Consider the following 24,804-nt stretch of genomic DNA (forward strand, 5'->3'; position numbering starts at 1 on the left):
AGGATGAGTAATGCTACAATAAATTTAGAAACCAAGTACCCGAGAAGATAGGGAAGCAGTGAGGAGCAAAGCAAAGGAGAGTCTAGAGGCTATAAGATTAGTTGGAAGGCTATTGCTGTAGTCCAGGGGAGAAGTAACAACAGTCTGAGTTACAGGGTGGCTATGGAAATGGCAGAACAAGTAACATAACAGGCTCGTTACAACCATCCTGTAAACACCTGACTGGTTGTGAACATCATGAAGGTGAAACAGGACGGGCCAAGTCCAGGGCAGTTGTGTAGGTACGTACACACAAGCACACATACAGTGGCAGAGTGGAGTTAATCAATCAGAAATACTGTAATTAGAAATATATATATATAATTTGGCTTCAGTTATCTGAGCGTTTTAGCGTGAATTATTCAGCTATTTGCCGCCATTTTTCCCCTACTTGACCCAGAGGCTGGAGAAATGCTAATACTTATATAACACTTTCTATGTTCCAGGCGCGTTCTAAGACCTTTGTGTTCTTCATCCCCATAACCCTTATTTAACACAAGAGAAAACTGACTTAAAGGACGTTAAGTAGCTTGCCAGAGATACTGCAGCTGATACATGAAGTAGCAAAGATTAAACGCAAGTGTTCTGACTCTAGAGTATGTATTCTTAACAAAAGATTAGAATAAGCGGGTAGGGCAGACAATGCTAAAGCATGCCACACTTCAGCGTTGGATTGTGAAATACTCCTATTCGTGGCAGAAGGCTGTACTGAGATCGCAGTTTCTCCATCGGTAAAATGGAGATAATGACGCTACAAGTTTTTTTTGCAATGGAGGAGTGAGAAAAATGTACAAATGAACTTCAGATTATATATGTGGCTTCACATACCAGTTTTTCGGAATAGGAATACGCGAACTCAAAATTGCTACGAAACAGTCTTGAAGCTAGTAGAGGCGGAGCAAGACTCCGCCCTGGAGGCTCCGCCCACAGTGAGCGGCAGGTGGGGCCGGCAGATATTCTTTGCGCATGCGGAAACTGCTGTCTGCTCCTACCTCTAACCAAGGCTGAGAGTAGTCGCTGTTTTTTAGCCGACGATTCGTAAGGAGGCCCCAGGCGCGGTCTCCCTTTGTTCTCCCTTCTGCGGGCTCTGGCGGTACTTCAGCGGTGTCTAGAGAGTGATCTGTTCTCGTCTACCTGCCTGGCTTTCTGTAGAGGTGTCTGTCGTTGGCCCAATAGTTTGTTGTCGAAAGTGCCGGCCCCCGCGCCGGCGTCCGCCGCAGCCGGGTGGGAAGGCTCAAGATGGCGTGCCTGTTGGAGACCCCAATCCGCATGAGCGTCCTCTCGGTGAGTGACCTGCTGCAGCCGCCAGCCTGGGAGCTCGGGCCCGGCCCGCAGCATTCACCCCAAACGCGGTGTGCCTTTGGGGCATCACCAGCTAGGGTCACCCGCGGCTCAGCTTTAGGCGGGGGAATGAAAGAGGGTGGGCGAGTGTGATAGACGGAACGCGGGCCGAGATACAGACGTCTATTCCAGGAGCTCCCACCGGTGCCGGTTCTCAGTACCGCATCCAACGGGCCGGGTGGTTGGGCGAACGGGCAGCTGGTTTGGCCGCGCGGTTTGGGATTTGCCAGGAGCTTCACTGAGCTTTCCTCTTAGTAATGCCAATTCTCCGGGGCCGAGGGTTCTGTCCTGTGAGGCGCGGGGCTTGCCGGTGGCCTGGGAAGGAGCGCCTACCGTGCCTCTCGCGGCTTTGGCAAGAAGGGATGGGGGCTTCTTGTTCTCCACAGCCCCAGAGCTGCCAGGCCAGGTTTGTGTGGCTTCTATCTCGTCCCAGCACCCGGACACTGGCTGGAGCAGCTTGCCTCTTGGCAATGGGGATTACATATCAGTTACAACATCTAATGTGTGGAGTTAGTTAAGACCCTTTTCTCTACTGGGGAGGTTGCAGCCCTGAATCTAAAGGAACTTGTGCTTGGCATTCCTTTTTCCTTTAAGGGGAGACCTTGGGGTGGGGCAGAATCCAATTTTCCCTTTAGAAGAGAACATATTGACACGCCAGGAAGTAATACCTAGTTGTTGTTAAGCTTAAACAAAAACAAAACACGGCTTTCGTTATGTTGCTATTGAGAGATCCAGGACCAGAGGTGAAAGTTACTTTGCGATAACTTCGACGGGTTTTGCAACAAATTAGATCCATCTAATTCTGAATGGTCAGTTTATCCATAGTCTCTTTGCTATTGCTGGAAACAAGCAGGCGTACACTGGTTGACCATCTTCTAGACGTGAGGAAGGCACTCTGTTGTTAAAAGGATAATCGGATTATAGATGACATGTCAGGTTCCTAGAGTCTGTGACTCCAACTGGTTTCTTTTCTCTTCCCTGGTTTCTCCTACACTGAGCTATCAGGAAGCACCTAGGACAGACATTTGCTTATAATTCAGGGTTAGAGCAGTATGGCATACTGCAACTTTGATCATTTATTTTCGAGGGGCAGGCTGTTAAATTTCTCCTCTAATCCATTTTAGTAGTCCTTTGTCTTACTTTTAAACTGCAACTAGGAAATACTGTTCACCTAAATAATGAATCAGGTTAGCTTATTACTCCACCTTTGACTGCAATATCCAGGAATGTTTTGTGGGAGAGCAGGCCAATGACTTTCCTCTCATATGTTTTTAAGAAAGTATGCATCTCCACTGTTCTCAATTCCCTTGTATTATCTTGTTTATCTTTCATTTCACCTGAAGTTTGTTTACTTTTTGTACATTGTCAACTTGTATAGTACATACAATTGAAAATTTTGATTTATTTCACTTCCTCAGTAAATATTTCTTGATTACTTTTATTCACAAACTTCTTGAAGAGTATTCTCTACTTCTAGTGGAGATTTGCTTTAGCCCTAGTCTCATTGGGGACTTTTATTTTATTTATTTATTTTTTTAAGATTTTCACAGTCCCCAAGTCTGGTTTCTCTGTTCTTTAGTCCTACACCTTTGGTAAGTCGTATCTTTGGATAAATGACTTAAATGGTCTAAAGTCACTGATTATACTAATTTAAAGTGAAGGCCATTCCTTTTAAGTTTTTGAAATACAAAGTAAGGTGAAACAGGAAATAATAATCAGCAAGTATCTTTAAAATAACTGATTCTTTTAATGGGTTACTTATTGTGCACCAGTTAGGTACAACACCCTGTAATGCATACTTGAGAGAATGCAAGGGTATGCCCTCATGGAGCTCACAGTCTGAGTGACTCTATAGTTTGATAAATATAATTTAAGCAAGGGGCAAATCATATCATTTTAAAGGATTTTATTCACAGCCTACTTTATCTTCTCTTCTCTGGAAGATCTTACTCATTCTTGTAACCTTAACTGTGATCAGCTCACACATGTACATTACCAGCCTTGACTTTTCTCCATTTGGTCTTGAGTCTTCAATTGTGTGGATGTTATCCATGACTTCCAGTAAAGCACATTCATCTCCTAAGAGGACTTGGTTATGACTTCCCATTTTTATTAATGCTACTTACTCTCTTTAACTGATTATTCACTGTAAACCCCTTGACTTATCATAGACTCTTTCCACTTTTATGCCCCTATGTCTGATTAGTTCTTAAGTTCTGTTGGCTCTTTATTCTTAGTGTTTCTCACAATTGTCTGTTGCCATGGGCACCCTCTCTTTCAGGGCCTTAACATTTTGTGCCTGCATTCATACAGTGTCCTCTCAAGTATTTTTACTGCCTCTAATGTCTTACCCTTTCAGTTCAAGTTCATTCTCCACATTAATTTTCCTGTAGAACACATTGGACATGCCATATCCCTGCTTCAATTTTTAGTGGGTTTTTATTGCAGAATGGGTGACATTTCATTTTCAGCTTTGGATATAAGATTGCTTACCCTTCTGCATAAACCTTCTACCCATATAAATTGGCTTTCTCAAGATGAAGTGATCTAGGGTTCTTCAAAACCCCAGTAACTTATTGTCTGCTTAATCATTTGTACTTTGAACTTTTGTCATTTACCAGGCATTGTGTTGGTTTGGGATTACAGTGGCAAGCTACACAGACCTGTTTCTGCCCTTTGGGAGATTTTAGCCTAATGGGGTGGGATGGGAGGAGTAGATACCAAGTTGTCACACAGTTCGTTGTTTGTGAATGGAGGTTAGTGTATGAATGAAAAATATAGGATGCTGTTACAAGCATATGGTAGGGGAATCTGATCTAATGAGGAGAGTTAGGGAGATTTCCCAGAAGAAGTGACAATGAACTGAGAGTTCAAGGATGAGTAAGAACAAACCAGAAAAATGGAAGAGTATTCCAGGCAAATGGGAACTGCTTTTGCAGAGGCATTTATGCCTTTAATAGTTATTCTATCTTATCTTCTTAGATTAAATTCTCTTTCTTAATCCCATGACTATTTATAGAACCAGGTTGCATATACTGGGTACTCAATAAATGTTTGAACTGCCTGTTTTAGGGAATTGAACAAACTCTCCAGCTCTTTCTAGGCTGCATCATGATCATCCATATTGCTCTTTGGGTTCACTTAGCCTTACATCACCCTTTACAACAAATTTATAAGTTCTCTCATGTTTCCCAAACTTTTGGATGACTTAATATTAATTGCATTTTTAAAAAACTTTTTGTTTTGAAGTAATTGTAGATTCACAGGAAAGTTGCAAAGATGGTGTAGATTCCTGTGTACACTTCACTCAGTTTCCCCCATTGCTTACATTTTGTATAACTGTAGTATGCTTTGAAGCCAGGAAATTGATATTGATAGAAGTATGTGTGTAGATCTGTATCATTTGATCGCATGTGTATATTTGTGTAATGCCCACCGCCATCAAAATGCAGAACTAATCTATCACCCCAAAGATCATGCAACCTTTTCGTAGTCACACCTTCCTACTCCCTCTCCCCTACTGTGTAATCCCTGGCAACCACTAATCTTTTCTTTATGTCTCTCACTTTGTCACTTTTTATAATGTTACATAAATAGACTTATACGGTACATGACTTTTTGAGTTTTGTTTTGTCACTCAACATAATACTCTTGAGATTCACCCAAGCTGTTGTGTGTATCAGTAGTTTGTTCCTTTTTATTGCTAAGTATTAATTCATAGTATGAATGTTGTATGATTTGTTTGGCCATTCAGCTCTTAGACCTCTGTAGTGTAAACTTTGACAGGTTTTTTTTCTTTTTGTAATGTAAGTGTCTGACTTCAGCTTTGGTTACTAAGGCATCCACGTCAAAGAAGCATTCACTTCAAGGATGGCTATCTCCAAAAAACATTGCCAGCCACCAGACTAGATAAAGAACCAGGCCATCTCCCTCCTCTGAGATGCCTTTGTTTTAGATATTTTGGTTGATTTCAAGAACTGGCCCTTTGGGTCATTTGTTTTTACTCTTCCCAAGCTTCAAATTCTGGTTTTTGTGTTTTAAATTCACCAATAAAGAGTGAGCCAGTGAAACCCTAGGCTCCCAGCCTCAACCTCAATAAAAGCAGAACCCCAGGCCCATGTGCACGTGTGCTTCCCATTCCCTGACCCCATGGTTCTGCAAGGAATAAACCCTTGTGTAGCTTTCTGATGGTTATTGCTCAAGGGCGTCTTGCAAACATGAGAAGTACCACAAAGGCCTGTTGAACCACAGCATCTTTATTGATAGCATGAGACCAGGGACGATAACATTTTGGTTGTTTACAGTTTTGAGCTATTACAGCCTGCTATGAATGATCGTGCACAGGCTTTTGTGTGGACGTAACTTTTGTTATCTCTAAGATAAATGGCCAGGAGTGCAATTGCTACATTGTATGGTTTAGTTCTTAAAGAAACCAACACACTTTTTTAGAGTAGCTCTACCATTTTATATTCTCACGATTAATGTATAAGAGATCCAGTTTCTCTGTACCCTCACCAGTATTTGATACTGTCATTTTTTATTTTAGCAGTTTTAATAGATGTGTAGTAATTTTTTTATCATGTTCTTAATTTACATTTCTATAATAATAGTGTAAAAAAGTATTTTCATTATTTATTTGCCATCCAGAGTTTATTGAAATATGAATGAAATATTTCAGTGAAATATTTCTTCATGCCCTTTTTGTCCAGTTTATAATTGGACTTTTTTTTTTTTTTTTTTTTTTTTTTGCCTGTTGAGTTTTGAAAGCTCTCTACATATTTTAGGTAGGAGTCCTTTGTCAATTGCTTTGCAAATATTTTCTCCCAGCCTATAGCTTATCTTTTTATCCTCTTAACCATAAGTTAAAAAATTAACTTTGATCTGAACTTCACATCTTATACAAAAACTAATTCAAAATGGATCATAGATTTAATTGTAAAAATAAATACAACTTTAAAGAAAAAAAAAAACAGGAGAAAATCTGCAGAACCTTAGGTTTGGTGAAGAATTCTTAGACATAACACTAAAAGCATGATGTATTTTTAATTTAAAAGATTAATAATTGGACCTAAAATGAAAATGTATGCTTTGTAAAAGACCCTGTTGAAAGGATGATTGCATTTTACTTTGATCACTTTGTAATTATTTGAGAGAGACAAGGTAGTAAAATGCTTTGAATCAGAATGTAGCTGAAATAGACAGCTGAGGCACTTATTAATTTTAATTGTTGTTTTTACAATCTTTCCCCAGTATACTGTTATGCCTTTTTGACAAGCAGCTATTAGAACTGTATTGTGTATTCCAAGTCTGGATATTCCTTGATTTTGTTCTGTTCCTAATGTCTATAAGTATTCTGTTGGTCTCATGTTGCATATTGATTTGCTGTCTTACATGGACAACTGACAATAGTTAGGAAAAAAGTTTTCTGTGAGGTTTTAAGCCCAGCTATCTTATATGCACAAATTTGACCTTTCTTGATTTATAGTAATAAATGCATAGTATATGGTCAGCACATTTTAAAGTTTGCTACTAGTTTACAAAGCACCAATAAGCACAGGGTTTGTCTGGAGATGGTATGGGCTTCCTGATCTTTATTGGCAATGTGTGAAGAATGGGAGATGCTCAATGTCCAATGTTTCCAGACGTCTTGCTGTCTCTTTAAGGAAAGACTGCTACCTGAATTCAGAAAATGAGTGCTCAAGAGGTCCTTTAAGCTTTACAAGAATTAGGCATATCTTCATGTTGGGTCCCTTCAATTTCACTTGGAGATCTAGCCTTCCTATATCCTCATTCTCTTTAAGAATTTTAAAATAGTGTCATGGGCCAGGAATTGCAGCGATTTTGACTTATATCTTTTTGGTGTCTGAGTTGGCAGTTGTGCAGTGCCATCTGTCATGCTGGCTTCTGGGTAAAGATAAGGAATTACTGACAAAGGAAAATTTCTGTTACTTTTTGGAAATTGGAGAATAGCTGCCTTCCTTGAACAGTGTTACTGTGATAATTGGAACCATTTAGATAGGAATGAAAGGTATCTCAACTGTTTTTCAGAAACAGCCTCCACTTGTCTCTTTGATAAAGGAACCTGTTTTGACCTGATTCCATAAATGAGGATTCTTCCATCAGAAGAATCAAGAGTTAGCTTTATCCTGTAGAATATGCATAATACTGTTATCGTCTACTATGAATATACTAATATGAATATACTAGAATATACTAGTATTTATCCTCTAATATGAATATACTAGAATACCCTCTAGTATGTTCATAATACAGGACCAGAGGGAATGATGAGATTGGCATGCTTTCTATCAAAATGAAAAGTCGTGGTCTACTGGGAAGAATTTTTAGCCTCTACGATCTATTAATATTTGGAGATCTTTAACACCTGGAAAAAGATTATAGAACACATGATTCTTTTGTTTAGGAGTGTTTTAAGAATTTATTTGGCTTTCAAAAAGTTGTAAGGGGTGACTGACTAGATGAGGGGAATGAGGAAAAGGAAAGTGTCATGATCAAGATCAAGGGTGATTCACAGGGTTTTTACCTTTACGACTAGGTGGTATCATCTACTGAGATGTGAGGGTTAGGAGAGGAATGTGTTGGGGTAATAAGGAGGAAAAATTAATTTTATTTTAGACACGCTGAGTTGGAAGTGTTTTCTGGACATCCACTTAGAGTTGTCCACGAAACAGTTGCATATTCTGGAGTGTTTTCAATGCCACCAAGCAATTCTCAAATTCTCTGTGGACACCAGCTGGGTGTTCTACAATTTAGCTCAATTCTGACACGCTCTACCTGGAGGTCATGTCAGATCCCCAGGTTAAAGGTTCAGTCCTACAAGACGGCTCCCATTTCAGACACCAGTTGCAAGTACAGGTTGTTCTTCTGTACCACTGACTGACCAGCTAAAATCAGAGGTTCCCAAAGTCCCTTCTCAGAGTCAATCATTTGTTACTACAGTTCACAAAGCTCAGGAAAACATTTACTTCTGTTTACTAGTTTATTATAAAGGATACAAATGAACAGTCAAATACATAGGGCAAGATCTGAAAGGATCCCAAGGGCTGGAACTCCTGTCCCTGTGAAACTGGGGTCTTTCACCCTCCTGGCATGTGGATGTGTTCACCAACCTGGAAGCTCATCAAATTTTAGTCAGGAATTTATATAGAACTTTGATCTGCAGACCCTCACCCTTCCCCTTCCCAGAGGTTGGTGGGTGGGATTGAAAGTTCCAACCCTGTGATTACTAGGTCTTATGAGTTCCATCCTGACACTATCTTGGGGCTTCAGCATAATCATTCATTAGTATTAGCTCATGTGCTCAAAAGGGGCTTCTTCTCAATAACCAAAGACACTCATATGAGTCAGGAAATTCCAATAATTTTATGAGATCTGTGCCAGAAACTGGAACAAAGGCCCAATATATTTATTATACCACAGATACAGAGGTCTAGTGCTTGAAACTGGGGTGATCGTTATTTGAAAATTATCTGCATATTTATCAGTGTTTCTTAACCTTTTAAGCATAACAGTTTCAACATCCTCTTTCCCAGAAAAACATACGTCTGCCTAAGGAATCACATACTTTCAAGAGGTTCAGGGATTCCTTGAAACCCACACATCAATTTTGAGTTTACAGTTCCTATTCTTTACTCATCCTAAAGTCAGTCACAAAATCATATATAGCAAAATGTTAAAGTCACTTAAAATCATTTTTAAACTCATGTAAGATATCATGTGGGATTCTTGGCTCTAAAGAACCATAATCTGTTGCCCAGAGTATGTTAGTGATCTTCCAAAAGGTGTAGTATATCTACAGGAAGGGCTTTGTGTAGCAGATGGTGTAGCAGACCTGGGAGGCAGAGCTAAGTTAGCTGCAGACCCAAACTAGGACAGAGTAAGGCACATGAGTCTGGGCATAGGCAGAGTGGACTAGATGGAGGTCACAAGTGGCTCATAATATTGGCATGATTGTCATAGGCCACAATGTGGGTGATGGATCAGACAGCTCCTGAATGGTATTATGATAGGAAAGCTAATGCACCAGTTGCTGGAAGTGGTGGGCTGACTCTGAGTCAAGCACCATGGATAGCTCCGAGGCAAGGATGTTTGATGCCTTTAAGAATCTGAAGCAAATAAGGCCCTTTTAAAATCAGCAGACAGCCTATCTGGAAAATACTACTTCTGAGGTATACTATGAGAGATGGAACCCAGAACCTCTAAGTCGTTACATGATTGCAATCTTGAATAGTAATTTAAACTATTCTTATGGTCCAAGACAACACCACATTCGTCTGAGAAACCTCACTCATTCAGGATTGAGACATAGGCATTTGAATACACCCTAGTGGGTTCCCTGAAGTTGCTTATCATTTTTGGAGGCATTTAAACGAAACCCAGCCAACCCAGAGAATATGTCAGTCTTCGTAAAACTGCTCACAACCATTCTCACTCTTATGCCCTAGAGATGGTTCTTGTTCTCTTAGACCTCCAGATTATGCTGTTTTGTACCATACATCCTTACTTAGTAAGTATATTTACTCTTTCTGAGGGGATGTCTTTTTGGCCCTCAGTCTTCAGACATTCCTGTCTACACCAAAGAGTAAACAAATAGAATTTAATAGTGGGGGGGGGGGGGCGTCCTTAGATGTTATCTCGATGCATGTGACTATTTATGGTTTGTAACATACCTTAAAAGGATAAACAGTGTCTGTCATACCTGATTAGGAAGAAACATGAATACTAAATTGCTTCCAGTTCTTGTGACCACCCAAAGTACATTTATAACAATTATTGATATTATATAAGGGCTATATTAATATTTCATTAATTTAAAAACTCACTACAGATAAAATAAAGGCTGGTCTTCATGTCCCTTTTAATCTAGTTATGCCTGGATTTTCTATTGTTAAAATCCCTTTTTGTTTGGGTGTAAAATTATGGAATCTTTGCCTGGAAGAAACCTACAGATAATCTCTAGTTTATTCTTGTCATTTGTTTTTTAATAGGGGAAAACAGAACCAAAGAGGTTGAATTGCCCACTGTCATGCGCCATTATATAAAGTGTCAGAGTCAGATTTCCAAACACCTAAATTAAAAAAAAAATTGGGTGCACAGCCTTAGATTTTAGAATTTTATTTTCAGACTCTATGAGCACTGATTTATTTATTATTTATTTTAAAATACATTCTCTTAACATGTAAAGCCTAATTTTCAGTCACTTATTTATTGAGAGGTCAGGGTTGCCTCTTATCCAAGAAGATAAATATTTTCCTGATTGTGTTTGTGAAATTAAAGGAGATTATGCTCTAGGCATCTTGATTGTCATAAGCATATTAGTTCTGTACTGGTGGGACCCAGCCAACTATGAAATGCCATTTTATAAACTTTTCAAAGTTGCTAGACACTACAGAAAAGCAGGGCTTTAATTAATGGGGGTGGAGGGAGGGTTCTGTGAGCCTCTAGAAACACCAAAGAATGAATTCATGATTTAAAAATTTTAAGGATAAAAATAGTTGCAATGCTATGTGATGGGTTTAAAAGAATTGAATGAGAATCTGATTGAGTTCTATTGGGCCCCAACGTTTACCAGAACACAAGAACTAAAAGAAAAGAAAACAACCCAAAATCTTGGGTTTTAAATAGTACTTGGGCATTTTGTTCTATTTTTTCTTCCTTTTGGAGGCAAGTAGGAATTTTGGAGTATATTACAAGGCCATGATGGCTGTTTTTAAGAAAAGGTCAGTCTTTGTTGATGGTATTATCCTTATTGTATTGTTCCAGAAGGAGGGAGATAATTCTTTCAAAATTAGGAAAGAATTGTGTAGCAATTATTTTGGTTTAATAGTGGAATAAACCCTCTAGCAGAGAAATACTATGTTGTACCAGAACTCTTCAAAGTAACAGTATTTAGGTTGTTGTGAGTTTATCTCACCAGAACCAAAGAGGACATGTGATTTGAAATTAAGGCACAGGTTAGTAAGATGCTGATATCAAAGTTAGTAAATGCTGATTTCTGATATACTGGATGATGGCAGCCCCATTCTCTTTAGGGGCAAATACAAACACATCAAGTGTTGCTGGACTTGAAAATGAATAATTGTGATTTTGGCATTTCAGAAAATTGTCAAAGTAACCAAAGGAAGCATTATTTTTTTTTGGACTGAGAGTTTTGGAGACATTGGAAAATTAAATATTGGTTTCATATAATTTAGGGGATGGAAACAGGTTTCTGGGGCTCCCGGCAGACTGGAACATGAGCTGTTTTAGCTAGTGGTTCCCAAATGTACCAAACCTAACACCCTTTGCTTAAAACATATTTTGCGGCACCAGCTTGTCTATCCTAAAGTGAAATTCATAGATAAGTTATCTTCACATATAACTTTTTAAGAACTGGCATAATGTCCCAGCTGTATTAAGGAAGAAAGAGCAGGAAACTAATATATATCATTTAAATAAGTAAATATGCAGGTACTGTTATTCTAGAAAGAATAATAAAGCAGTGATATATTTGCAAATATATGTAATTTGGTTATGACTATGACTGCTACACTACAGACTGATATAGGTATGATGTAATGGTTACTTATATACAATAAGTGGGTTTTTTAAATGTGACTTTCTGAAATGAACAATGTTTGGTAAAGTTCCTAATAAGACAAAGCACAACTTTATTCATATGGGAATTGCATTCTTGGAAAATTGTATAGTAAAATTACATGGATCATATTTTGTGTTTATATGTAAAAAAATGGAGTTTAATTGTAAGCTCAGATAATTAAAAATGGTTTTCTTTCCTACAGGACTACATAGTGGAAAGTTTTTTGTAGATATGGGCCTGTTGTCCCACGTATTGTAGAACACCTAGTATCCTTAGTCCTTGCCCGCTAGATATTGCACCTGTTGTCATTTTAGCAGCCAAACCACTGCTGTGGGCTTACAAAATGTATGTTAGAGAGTAGTGCTGCCTATGATAGGACTGCTGAGGTGCTGAAAGTATGCAACTTTCTGAGTGGTGTGTGTACCTCCTCCTTTCTCCCCTGCATTTCTCCCTTTCCCCAGTTTGTGATAGTGTATATACAGGGTCCTACACAGATAACGCCCCCTTTTTATTACAAAATTATAAGCATGTAATTCTGTAACATAACAATGTCACACTCAAGCACACCATATAACACTTTAGGTAAAATGTTTAAATTGCTGTCCATCTCATGCAAGACATTCATGTATGCTACCAACCACACCCAAGCAGGTGTTCCTTCTGCTGGACCCTGTAGTATAAAGACATGGAAATAAAGTGTTTCGATTAAACATGTTTCCCATGAGTATGTATAGCGCTCTAATATTCTATATTACTTTTTAAAAAATATTTATTTATTTTTTAGAGGGAGGGAAAGAGAGGGAGAATGAGAGGGGAAACATCAGTGTGTGGTTGTCTTTTGTGCACCCCCTACTGGGGGCCTGGCCTGCAACCCAGGCATGTGCCCTGGACTGGGGATCAAACCAGCAACCCCTTGGTTCGCAGGCTGGCACCCAATCCACTGAGCCACACCAGCCAGGGCTATATTACTTTTTTATTACATTTATTGCTTTTTATCTTTCTGCTGGTGCTAAAAGGTAAGCTCTGCAAGTGTGGGCTTTTCTTTTTTCCTTAACGGACAGGGTCTTTGTTAATTACCTAGAATAGTGTCTCATAGGTGCTTAAATATTTGTTGACTGACTGCATTAAAGAGTACAACATCAACTTTGTTTTGTATTTCTAAGTGCATACTATATCATTATAATACTAAATTGCATTTCTCAGACACACCACATTGCTTCAGAATTCTCTTTTGCATGTGTTGTGCTTTCCATCTAGAGTCCTTGTATTTTTTTTTTCTTCCTTTTTTACCTGGCAAATTAATACTAGTCTTTCAAATTACTCATTCTCACTGCTTAGACATCACCTCCCATTCCACCCCTAATTTCAGTACTTCTGTTGGTTGTATCTTTGAGTTTCTATCTTGTATCGACTTTTATGTTTACACTAATCATGTGTTACAAGTTATATTTGTAGCTTGGGTACATATCTGCTCCCTTTCTGTGCTGTGAATGCCTTGAGAATAAGAGACTAACTTATCTCTCTATTACCAGGACTTAGCATAACACCTGGTAAATTAAAGATATTCACATGTTAAATTTGTCTGAGATAGGTCTTAAACTTCCTATTTTTTGGTTGTACTTCTTTCATTTTTCCCCCAACCAAGATTTTATGTGCTGAATGATGAACATTATGAACAATTTTTTCTTGAAATCTGTAGTAGTTTGTGGAATAATTGATATTAAAATTTGATTGACAATCATTAGTTTAAAGTTTCATTTCTTAGGGGTCACAATTTCCCCTTGAGGAAAATAATATTTTAATTTCTACACTACAGACAGATATGAATTAAATGAGAAAGTGGATAGGATAATGCTTTGCAAACAGTAACATACTAAACAAGTGTCAAGTATTATAAAAATATTTATTTGTCTCTTTTTGGGGTGTTGTCTGTCTCTTTTTGGGGTGTCAGTTATATGGGAGAGAGAACACTATATATAAAATGATTACTTCTTAAACTATACATTGGTATTCTTAACCATGATCTTATATTTTCTTTATGTCCATGGTGTAACACCTAAAGTTAGTGATAAAAACTGCATAGATTATTACTTTATACATTTTTAGTGGTTTTTAGAAATCCCAAGTAATGAAAAGTTTAGGTTTTTAAGTTTAACACTCAAATGCGTATTGTTAAGTATATAGCTTTCTCTTTGAGAAAGTTGGTAGTAGGTGAGAAAAGATATTTTTGTCTAAATAATAGGTTTGATCATGAATATGTATAACCAAGGGGAACATTAGCACACTCATTAAAGCCATTTATCTTTTTTGTACAAAAATAGAATTTCAGTGAAATCAGTATTTGTATGGTATTTTTACAGTTTATAAAGGGTTTCCCTTACGTTATCTCATTTGATCCACACTGTGAGCTATGTCGTAACATTACCATTTTATAACAGAAGAAACAGTCTCAGAATTTTATTTTGGCCCTAAGTCATAAAGTTTGTTAAGTGGTAAAAGTAGGACTCAAACCTGTCATAAATGCCAAATCATTTGTTTTTTCTACCACATAATGCCTGAGTATGTTCAAAACAAAGAACATTATGTTATAATCAGATATACATAGAGTAAGACCTTAGTGAAATAAAAAGTAGTTTGATATTTTCTTATTAACCTTAAATTGTCATTTTTCACTGTCTAATACACTCATTGCTTCACCCCCAAATTTCAGTTGGACACACTTACTTCTGTTTTTTAGTTAAATTCCATTTGTGGCAAGTCTGGGACTTAGTAATTTTGCATTCAAAACCCTGAAAAATTTGTTTTGTGAAATGCAAGGTTTTAATTCACCCCAGTCATGGGTAGTTTATTTAGAAGGGTAAATAGAAACTATTCTAGTTTGCCTTTTCAGGATGTCTGACCAGTTTTCTGACTAAGTTTTTCCTCTTTTGTTTTGTACTACTAAAGAAGGGTTATCCTGTAGCCCAAAGCTTTTGGTTTATGTGTATTATTCTGTGACAGTTATTACAGTGCCCCTTCATTATGATAAACTTGAAGGTCCATTTATCTGTTGTATTGTTGTGTAACAAATTACCCCCAAACTTAGCTGCCTTAACACAACATTTATTATCTCATAGCTTTTATAGGTCAGGAATTCAGGTGTGGCTTAGCTGGTGCCTCTGTCCCAAAGTCTTGTGAAGCTACAGTCAGGGTGTCATCAGGAGCCGCATCTCACTTGAAGGCTCAGTTGAGGTAGAATCCAATTCCAAGTTACTGGCAGGGTTTAGTTACCTGTGGGCTGTTGAACTGAGAAGGACCTCAGTACTTTGCCAGCTCTTGGCCAGAGAGAGGCCTCTCTCAGTTCCATGTCATGTGGGCCTCTTCATAGAGGGCAGCTCACAGCATGGCAGCTGGCTTTATCAGAGAGAGAACTGAGATGACATGCATCACATCTGCTGCATTCTCCACATTTGCTAGAGTCGAGTCACTGCATCCAGTCTTCAATCAAGGTGAGATGTTATACAGGGCTTAAATATCAGGAGGTGGGGATCATTGGGGACCAACTCAGGCTACCTGTCACAGATGGTCACTCTAATAAAAGGGAAATTGCTTCCACACAGTGGAATGCAACTCATTACCTGTCTCTGTTTTTTTTCTTGCAAGAAGAAATTTACTTCCAATTTCTTTTTTAATGATTACCTGTTTGTGCACACAGTAGAGTCAACTCTTAGAAGAAACTCTAATTCATAAATGTGCTGTCTACAAACTATGCTGAAGGGATCCATGTACGTTTTCACATAGTATAATTTCGGGGGCTGCTATTAAGCATAAAATATAATAGGTTTTTAATATACAAGGGTGGGCAAAAGCAGGTTTATCTACTTCTGTTGGTTGTTGCTTAAATTACCAGCCATCATTACCTAAAAGATAAATTGTAAGTAAGGATACAAAATAATAAGACAGATGATATAAGTAATATAATACTTAATAGATAAATACTAATATAAGAATAGACAGTTTTGCATACTCCCAACTATAAACCTGCTTTTGCCCTTCACCCCATGTGGTGGCTCTGTTACAGTTTTGAATGTGTAAAATGAGTTTGTGTTTTGAAGTCTTACTAGGTCATTTGTTTGAAGCCTTCTGCCAAAAGGCAGAGGTCATAGTCTGACCCTGGCTAGCTTTGCATTTTTTTGTGGGCACATAGTGTACCCTGAGCTTTTAGCTGGTTACTTGACACTTTCACTCTGTTAGTTGGGAAGATGGAGGAATCACCATGTATACAGTTCCTTCCAGCTACTGGAAGCTATATATACAAAGTAATTTAAAAGGGCATTGGTTTTTTTGAAGTGAGAATAAAGCCACATCTTGAAAGATCAGACTATCAGAAACCCTCCTAACTTTTTTGCATGGACAGGAAGGAACTTCAGTGTGAATATCCAACCCTGGCTAAATTGAACTCTTATTGATGTTTACTTCTATATATTTTAGTGTACCTGGAAGAAAACATAGCCATGCTTACTTAGTCTCACTTTAAATTTATAATCATGATCCCCTGAGAGAGTTAGTGCTGCCTGGCAGTCCTGGTACATATTTCTGGCCCATTCAGTGTCTTATTCCTTCTCTTTTTTCAAACTGGTAACCTCCCTATCCTGCCCCATCTCCACCCTCAGCATTTTTACTCTAAAAAAAATAGAAGTGATCAGAGAGAATGTCCCCAAGTTCTCAACTACCATAACCACCTAATTAAATTCTTTTGGTTATTGTACTTTCCATGCTGTATTTGGTTAGTTAATTCCATTCCCTCTGAATTATACATGAACATTTTTCCAGAAGTTCTCCTATTCTCCATTGCACCATCAGTTTTTCTTCTCTATTAAAATTTTTTCCACCAACGAATAAGCATGCTCTAATTTATTCATCTTTAAAAAAAACACACACAAAACTCTCGTGACTCCACTTTTCCTTCTAGCCACTCTTCTGTTTCCTCACTCCCCTTTATAATGAATCTCCCTGAAAGAGCTGTCTGTATATCCTTTTTCTAATTCCTCTTTTCCCATTCCCTCTTAAACCTTCTGGAAGCAAGTTTTGGCCCCACCACTGTACCCATACTGCTATTGTCAAGATCATCCATGGTCTTCATGTTCCTAAATCCAGTGGTCAGTTTTAGTTATCATCTTAAGCTACATATCAGTAGTATTTGGCATATGTGATTACTCACTCCTTGAAACATTCTCTCATTTGGCTTCTTGGATTTCCTTCCACCACACTGGCTGCTTCTTCAAGGTCTCCAGAATTCAGTCTTCAAGGGTTGCTTTATCCATGGTCACTCCCTTATTGAACTCATCCCATTAATATGCTGACAACTCCCTGATTTTGTATCTCCAGCCCACAACTCTCTCCTAAACTATAGACTTATGTATTCAACTGCCAACTTGACATTATCATTTGCATGTCTAATAAAATTCTTAATTTAACATGTCCCAAACTGAACTTTTGATCTTTTCACTCAAACCTGCACCACCCACAATTTTCCTCATCTCATTAACTGGCAACTCAATCTTTATAGGTTCTCAGACAAGAAACTTAGGTTTTATCCTTAGTTTCTCTCTTCTTTTACATCCCATATCTAGTCTGACAGCATATCCAATTTGACAGCCATTTTAACTTAAACATTTATCTGGCATCTAAGTGAATCTTACTACCTCCAAACTCTTGCCCTAGTCCAGGCTACTATCATGTCTCTAAAATAACAGCATTTCTGATTATTGAAATAGTCTCCTACCTAGCCTCCCTGCTTTTTGTTCTCTGACTCTCTCCACACATTTGTCTGTTCCTAAAATTGCAGCCAGAGGGAGAGATCCTTTTAAAACAAGTCAGATCATGTCTCTATTTTCCCAAAACTCTAATTGCTTTCCAGCTCACGCCATAAAAATCAAAATTCTTGCAGTTACCAGCAGGACTCTATACCAGTGCTGCACAGTGGAAAAACAATGCAAGCCACACATGTAATTTTAAATTTTCTAGTAGCTGTGCTGTAAAAATAAAAAGAAGATAGAAGACATTAATTTTAGTATATCTTATTTAAACCTATGTATCAAAATAGTATTTCTACAGGTAATTGATATAAGGAATTATTGATGAAATTATTTTGCTTTTTTATAGCAAGTCTTCAAAATCTGGTGTGTATCTTACACAATTTGGATATTGAATTTTGATTGGAAATACTTGTTTGATATTTAGGTTTCATAAAGTTTGCTATTGAAAAAGTAGATTTACATAACTAAGTAGTTCTAAACACACTTAAAAGTTTTCTAGTATATGAATCCAGTGTATGTTTGGTTTGGTTTGTTTATTTTTTAGAGCAGCAAACACCTTTTTTACATGAGCTAAGATAGGAGGGAGGAGGATTTATTTACCTTTCTGAACTTTGGTTTTCCTCAAATAGAACTCCAACTCCGTGCCCTCTCGCATGTCGTTGTCTGCTCAGCCACATTGGCCTGGTCTTGAAGCGATGCATGCCAGGAGCTTGCCCTGTTGGAACTGCTCCTCTGAGGAAGACGGCTAATTTTGGCATTCTTTTTCCTTTTATCATATTTCATCTGAATTTCCTTTGATCATTTTTTGTTTAAAATCTCTTCCTCCTCAGGAGTCAGCTTGGCCCTCATCTTGCAGCCCAGGGACAGTGCATAGTGGGACTCACCACTGTCAGCAGTGTGCTGCCTTTGAGTATGCTGCAATTTTTTACTAGAGTGTTGGTGTGGACCAGTTTGTTGTTGGATACATTGTAGACAACCTCATTAATCCTTAATTTGCCTGTATAACACTCCATATCCCAGGATAAGTTGTGCACGTCCAGCCTCAAGGCACGGTACTTCTTGTTACCTTCTGGTACATGGACTGTATGTGTGCCGTGTGGGCCAATCTTAGTGTTGGCAGCAGGGTGCCCCAGCTCATATTTTTGCTTCTTGTGGTAGGGCTTTCTCTTGCCCCTGGTCTTGCAGTGCTCGTGCCAGTTGTCCCAAGAGATGCCCATGGCTTGGTGCCACCTGGAAAGAGCCAGTGTGGGTTTTTAGAGTTAAATTTAATTAATTAAAGAATTAAAAAATGTGTAAGTTCAGTTCCTAGCCACATTTCAAATGCTCATTGACAATATAGGATAGTGGTAATTATATTGGACAACACAGCTCTTTACCAGCTGGCCCCTCTTTGACCAGAAAGTCTCCCGCTTTCTCCTTTGCCCATTCTGCTCCAACTGTGATGGCCTCTGTTGTTAGCACAGTAGATACTCCCCATTTCAGAGCCTTTGCATTTGCTATTCTCTTTGCTTAAAAAGCTTTGCTCCCAGATAGCTGCAAGACTTAGTCCTCCACCTTTTTCAGGTCTTTGTTCAGATGTTACCTTCTTTTATTTTTTTCCCAAATTATAAGAGAAAGTTTATTTAGAAAGTTACAGGGGCAGTTAAAAGTGAGCCATAGAAGAAATGGGCTAAGGAAACAAGGTACAGAGGCAAAAGAAGGTTCCTTAGGAGGAGGAGGAGGTGGCTTTTCCTGAGCAACCTATTTAATATCTGGACCAATTGCCTTCTTTCTCAAATTCTTTCAAATCCAGACTGTCTTTTGAAAGAAGAGAGAAGAGGGCTGAGAGGGGAGAGATGACCTGATTTACAAAAGAAAACAGCGAAATAATAGGAATTGTCCCATACAGACAAATAAATGAATATGTTAGGCAGAAGCACAAAGTAAGATAAACATGAAAAAGTGACTGTATTGCCCAACTTCCTAATACCTAGGCGGCTCAGAGGATTAGTTTTTGTGTACATGACTGACCTCCTTATAGATTGTAAGCTCCTTAAATGCAAAGCTCTGCCATAGCATTCTCTTACTTTCTTTGGCACCTAGCACAGAACTTAAACCAGAAGCTCATCTGAACTCTGCACTGATGGGTCACCTCTTAGTTGGCCTTTTGTGTTTTACATTCTGTGGTCACCCCTCTACCTTCCCTCCTTTTTCAATGCCAGCACCTGGTATACTTGCTGATGTTACATGGGTGTTGGCTTCACATGTCCTATGGCTCTGATTATGACACTGTGTTTTTTTCTTTCTGTGCCCGTTCTTGGGCAGTCTTACTCATTTTCCAAAACCAACTCCTCTAAGAAGGCCTCACTGAGTCTCCTGGTTTATTAACTCCCTCCTCAGTGCTCCCTTTATGTTTGCATACATCTGTTTTGTATTCAAGTAGGGGATATAAATATATAACCCAATAACAATAGAATATGCATTATTGAGGGCAGAGACCAAGCCTGACTACTGAAAATTAATTTTTTAATCTTTAATGACTTCTTCAGTGCCTTACATATAGTAGGTACTCACTGCTTTTTAAATTGAATGAACTAGGCACAGAACACTAAAGAAAACAGCTATAACTGCGCAAAATTTGTGTTATTTAAGATACAGGTTTTAAACTCAACTACCTTTTTAAAGACCACAATAAGAGGCAAGAGATGTAGAAGCTGTGGGAAAATATATTGAGAGGAGCAGTACAATCAAAGATTAAACCCAAGGAGGCAGGAGGCTAAGGGGCTGAGGTGCTCAGAAGAACTTAACCTTGTTAGAAAGCCAGGAAAACACATGTGCTCAAATGGAGTGACAAAACTTACCTGTTTTTATTACAGGAATACTATTTTCATTTTAATCCTGGATGTTGCTCTTGATGTATTTGTACAGTTGTTTGCATCCCTACTTCACATTTGACAGTCTGACTTCTAGATAAAGATCATCCCTCATTTGTTAACCAAGGGATTTGTCCTTCTGACTCTGTGATTCTGTTATTTTGAGGAAACCAGACCCAGTTAGCAGGTATTTTCATGGTACCCTGTTAGGCACAAGAATTTTCATCAGTCTTGCTTTTACTACCACTTCCTTTTTTTTTTTAATTTGTTGAGGTGACCTTGGTTAATAGGTTCATATAGGTTTCTAGTGTCTATTTCTTTCTTTTCTTTTTTAAAAAAATATTTTATGTATTCTTAGAGAGAGGAAGGGAAAGAGAAAAAGAAGGAGAGAAACACCTATTGGTTGCCTCTCACACATTCCCCAACTGAGGACCTGGCCCACAACCCAGCCATGTGCCCTGACTGGGAATTGAACCAGCGACCTTTTCACTTTGCAGGGCAACACCCAACCAACTGAGCTATACTGGTTAGAACTCAAGTGTACATTTCTATGGTACATGATCTGTAGATTGCACTGTGTGCCCACCACCCAGAGTCAAACAAATCATCTTCTGTCACCATATATTTGGCTCCCTTTGCCCTTTACTACCCCCTCAACCCCTTCCCTCTAGTCACCACCATACTGTTGTCTTTGTGTGTCTTTGAGTTTATAGCCTGCAAATGAGTGAAATCATGTGGTTCTTAACTTCTCTGACTGACTTATTTCGCTTAGCATAATATTCTTAAGGTCCACCCATGTTGTCACAAATGACAATATTTTATCTTTTCTCATGGCTGTAGTATTCCACAGAATATACGTACCACATCTTCTTTATCCAGTCCTCTATTAAAGGACACTTTGGTTGTCTCTGTGTCTTGGCCACCATGAATTATGCTGCAGTGAACATAGGGGTGCATAAATCTTTGCAAATAAATGTTTTCAGGTTTCTCAGGTAGACACCCAGAAGATGTGTTATGCTAGGTCATATGGTAAATCTTATTTTAAGTTTTTTGAGGAACCGCCATACTGTTTTCCATAGTGGTTGTAGTAATTTACATTCCCACCAGCAGTGAATGACGGTTCCTTTTTCTCCATAACCTCCCCAACACTTATTACCTATCTTATTGATAATAGCCATTCTAACAGGCATGAGGCAGTATCTCATTGTAGTTTTGATTTGCATTTCCCTAACAGCTAGTGAAGTTGAGCATCTTTTCATGTATCTTTTTTTTTAATATATTTTATTGATTATGCTATTACAGTTGTCCCATTTCCCCCCTTCTCTCCCCTCCACCCTGTACCCCCTCCCACCCACATTTCCCCCTTTAGTTCATGTCCATGTGTCATATTTATGAGTTCTTTAGTTTCTACATTTCCCGTACTATTCTTGCCCTCCCCCTATCTATTTTCAACCTACATTCTATGCTACTTATTCTCTATACCTTTTCCCCCTCTCTCCTCCTCCCACCCTCCTGCTGCTAACCCTCCATGTGCCCTCCATTTCTGTGGTTCCTGTTCCTGTTCCTGTTCCTGAAACTAAGGATGCTTAGTTTCTTTTGGTTTTGCTTTAGGTGTGGTTGTTGATATTTGTGAGTTTGCTGTCCTTTTACTATAGATGTCTTTTCTTTCTCTTCTTTTCTTAGATAAGTCCCTTTAGCATTTCATAAAATAAGGGCTTGGTGATGATGAACTCCTTTAACTTGACCTTATCTGAGAAGCACTTTATCTGCCCTTCCATTCTAAATGAGAGCTTTGCTGGATAGAGCAATCTGAGATGTAGGTCCTTGTCTTTCATGACTTGGAATATATCTTTCCAGCCCCTTCTTGCCTGTAAGGTCTCTTTGGAGAAATCAGCTGACAGTCTGATGGGAACTCCTTTGTAGGTTACTGTCCCCTTACCTCTTGCTGCTTCTAGGATTCTCTCCTTTGTTTTTACCTTGGCTAATGTAATTATGATGTGCCTTGGTGTGTTTCTTCTTGGGTCCAACTTCTTTGGGGCTCTCTGAGCTTCTTGGATTTCTTGGAAGACTGTTCCCTTTGCCAGATTGGGGAAGTTCTCCTTTATTATTTGTTCAAATACGTGCTCAATCTGTTGCTTTTCCCCTTCCGATTCTGGTACCCCTATAATTCGGATATTGGAACGTTTAAAGGTGTCTTGGATGCTCTTAATCTTTTCCTCAATTTTTTGAATTCTTATTTCATCATGCTTTCCTGCTTGGTTGATTCTATCTTCCTTCTGGTCCACTGTATTGTTTTGAGACTCATATTCCTTCCTTTCACTATTGGCTCTCCTCCGCGAGTCTTCCTGCATCTGTTTTATGGTACTCTGCATTCTTTCATCTAAATTTCGTCCAAAATCCACCAGTTCCGTGAGCTTTCTGATCACCAGTGTTTTGAACTGCGCATCTGATAGATTGGCTAATTCTTGGTCGCTCAAAAGGATGAGTCCTGGGGGACTGATTTGCTCTGTTGAAAACATGGGGTTTTTTTTTGTTTTTTTTTTTCCCCCGTCTCTCCTTTTTTTTTTTTTTTTTTTTCCCTGTCTGGTTGCTCTAGTTACGGTGGGGGGCGGAGCCTTAGGTGCTCACCAGGGCTGGGCACCCTGGTCGCTAGATTGTGACGTTATATGTGGGGGCGGGGCGGGAGCGGGGCGGGAGAAAACAATGGCAGTAGTTCCGTTCCCCTGGACTCAGACCCTTGTCTGGGCTTCCGGGCCGCGAGTTCTGCCCTGGTCCACAATCGCTGCCCCTCTGGGTCTGCCAGCCGCAGCTTGCGTACTCAGGGATCACCGCTGCCTTCTTGCGCGCCGGATGGCTTTTGCGCCGATTTCGTGCCAAACCTTCCCCCGACCTCCACGCGCCGCCGACCCGAGCCAGCCCCCTGCCCACCGGCTCGTCTTCTCCTACCAGTCCGGATGAACGCGTCTACTTCAACTTCTTGGCTGCCTGACTTCCATTCAGATAAATCCTCTGCCGGATCTGGGTGTTATTCTGATAGTAAATTATTGTTGTAAATTATTGGTTTTCTAATCTTGGTTGTACGAGGAGGTACAGTGCGACCACCTATTCCTCCATCTTGCCGGAAGTCCAGGGTTTTATTCTTGAATACCAATACAGTTTGCAAATTACAAGCAGTTAGCTTTTGAAGGGTGCTGACAGATTTCCTACTGCCTTTTCATGTATCTGACGGCCATTTGTATGGCTTCTTGGGAGACATGTGTCAGGTCCTTTGCCCATTCTTAAATGGATTGTTTGTTTGTTTGTTATTGAGTTGTATGAGTTCTTACATATTCTGAATATTAATCCTTTGTTGGAGCTGTTTGCAGATACCATCTCCCATTCAGTTGATTGCCTTTTATTTTGTTGTTGGTTTCTTTTTCTGTGCAGAAGCTTTCTAGTTTGGTAGAGTGCCATTCATTTATTTTTGCCTTTAATTCCCTTGCCTTTGGGGTCAAATTCATATGTTTTCTATGACCCAGGTCTATAAGTTTAGTACTTCTATTTTCTTCTGTGTACTTCATTGTTTCCGTTCTTATATTTAGATCTTTGATCCATTTTGAATTAATTTTTGTAGAAGATGACAAACTGTAATTTGATGCATTCTTTTGCATGTGGCTTTCCAGTTCTCCCAGCACCATTTATTGAAGAGGCTTTCTTTTCTGCATTGTGTGTTTTTGGCTCCTTTGTCCAAAATTTTTTGCCCATATACCTGTGGTTGTATTTCTGGACTCTTAGTTCCATTCCATTGGTTTGTGTATCTGTTCTCCTGCCATTACCATGCCGTTTTGATTATTGTAGCTCTGTAGAATAATTTGAAGTCGGGTAGTGTGATACCTCCAGCTTTGTTCTTTATAAGTGGAGTACATTTTAAAGTGGGTATTTCGGTAAACTATGAGTCTATTTTGGTTGCAAGCTCATAATATGAAAGTATGCTTTGATTTTGAATTAACTATATTGTCAGGGAGTTAGAATTTATGTAGTTTTTCTTCAGAGTTGCTTTTGGTGACTCAGAAGCTTAAGCTGGCACTGTGTCTTGGCAATTAACTGTTTATTGATAGGAGTCTGGGTAAACTGGAAAAGTATTTTCTCCTCACTATAATAATTTATTGCTAATGGGTACATGAGCATATTCCAG

General features: G+C 38.8%; 1 protein-coding gene and 1 pseudogene across 6 annotated transcripts in view; one reads left to right on the plus strand and one right to left on the minus strand.

The window, feature by feature from the left end:
• Positions 1 to 978: 978 nt before the first annotated feature.
• The window catches only part of ARMC8 (armadillo repeat containing 8), a 98,464-nt gene continuing 74,638 nt past the window's right edge, over positions 979 to 24,804 (plus strand). For 3 of the 6 annotated variants that reach the window (XM_036030700.1, XM_036030703.1, XM_036030701.1), the window contains exon 1: positions 1,035 to 1,323. In XM_036030700.1, coding sequence (XP_035886593.1) covers positions 1,279 to 1,323 — 45 coding nt within the window. In that variant the 5' untranslated portion in view covers positions 1,035 to 1,278. Of the gene's footprint in view, positions 1,324 to 24,804 lie in introns of all 6 variants that reach the window. The other 3 variants (XM_028518905.2, XM_036030702.1, XM_028518906.2) reach the window with 3 other exon arrangements.
• Positions 13,595 to 24,804, minus strand: part of LOC118501613 — a 30,996-nt pseudogene continuing 19,786 nt past the window's right edge.

Source organism: Phyllostomus discolor, chromosome 7 (genome assembly GCF_004126475.2).
Source record: "Phyllostomus discolor isolate MPI-MPIP mPhyDis1 chromosome 7, mPhyDis1.pri.v3, whole genome shotgun sequence".
Taxonomy (NCBI): domain Eukaryota; kingdom Metazoa; phylum Chordata; class Mammalia; order Chiroptera; family Phyllostomidae; genus Phyllostomus; species Phyllostomus discolor.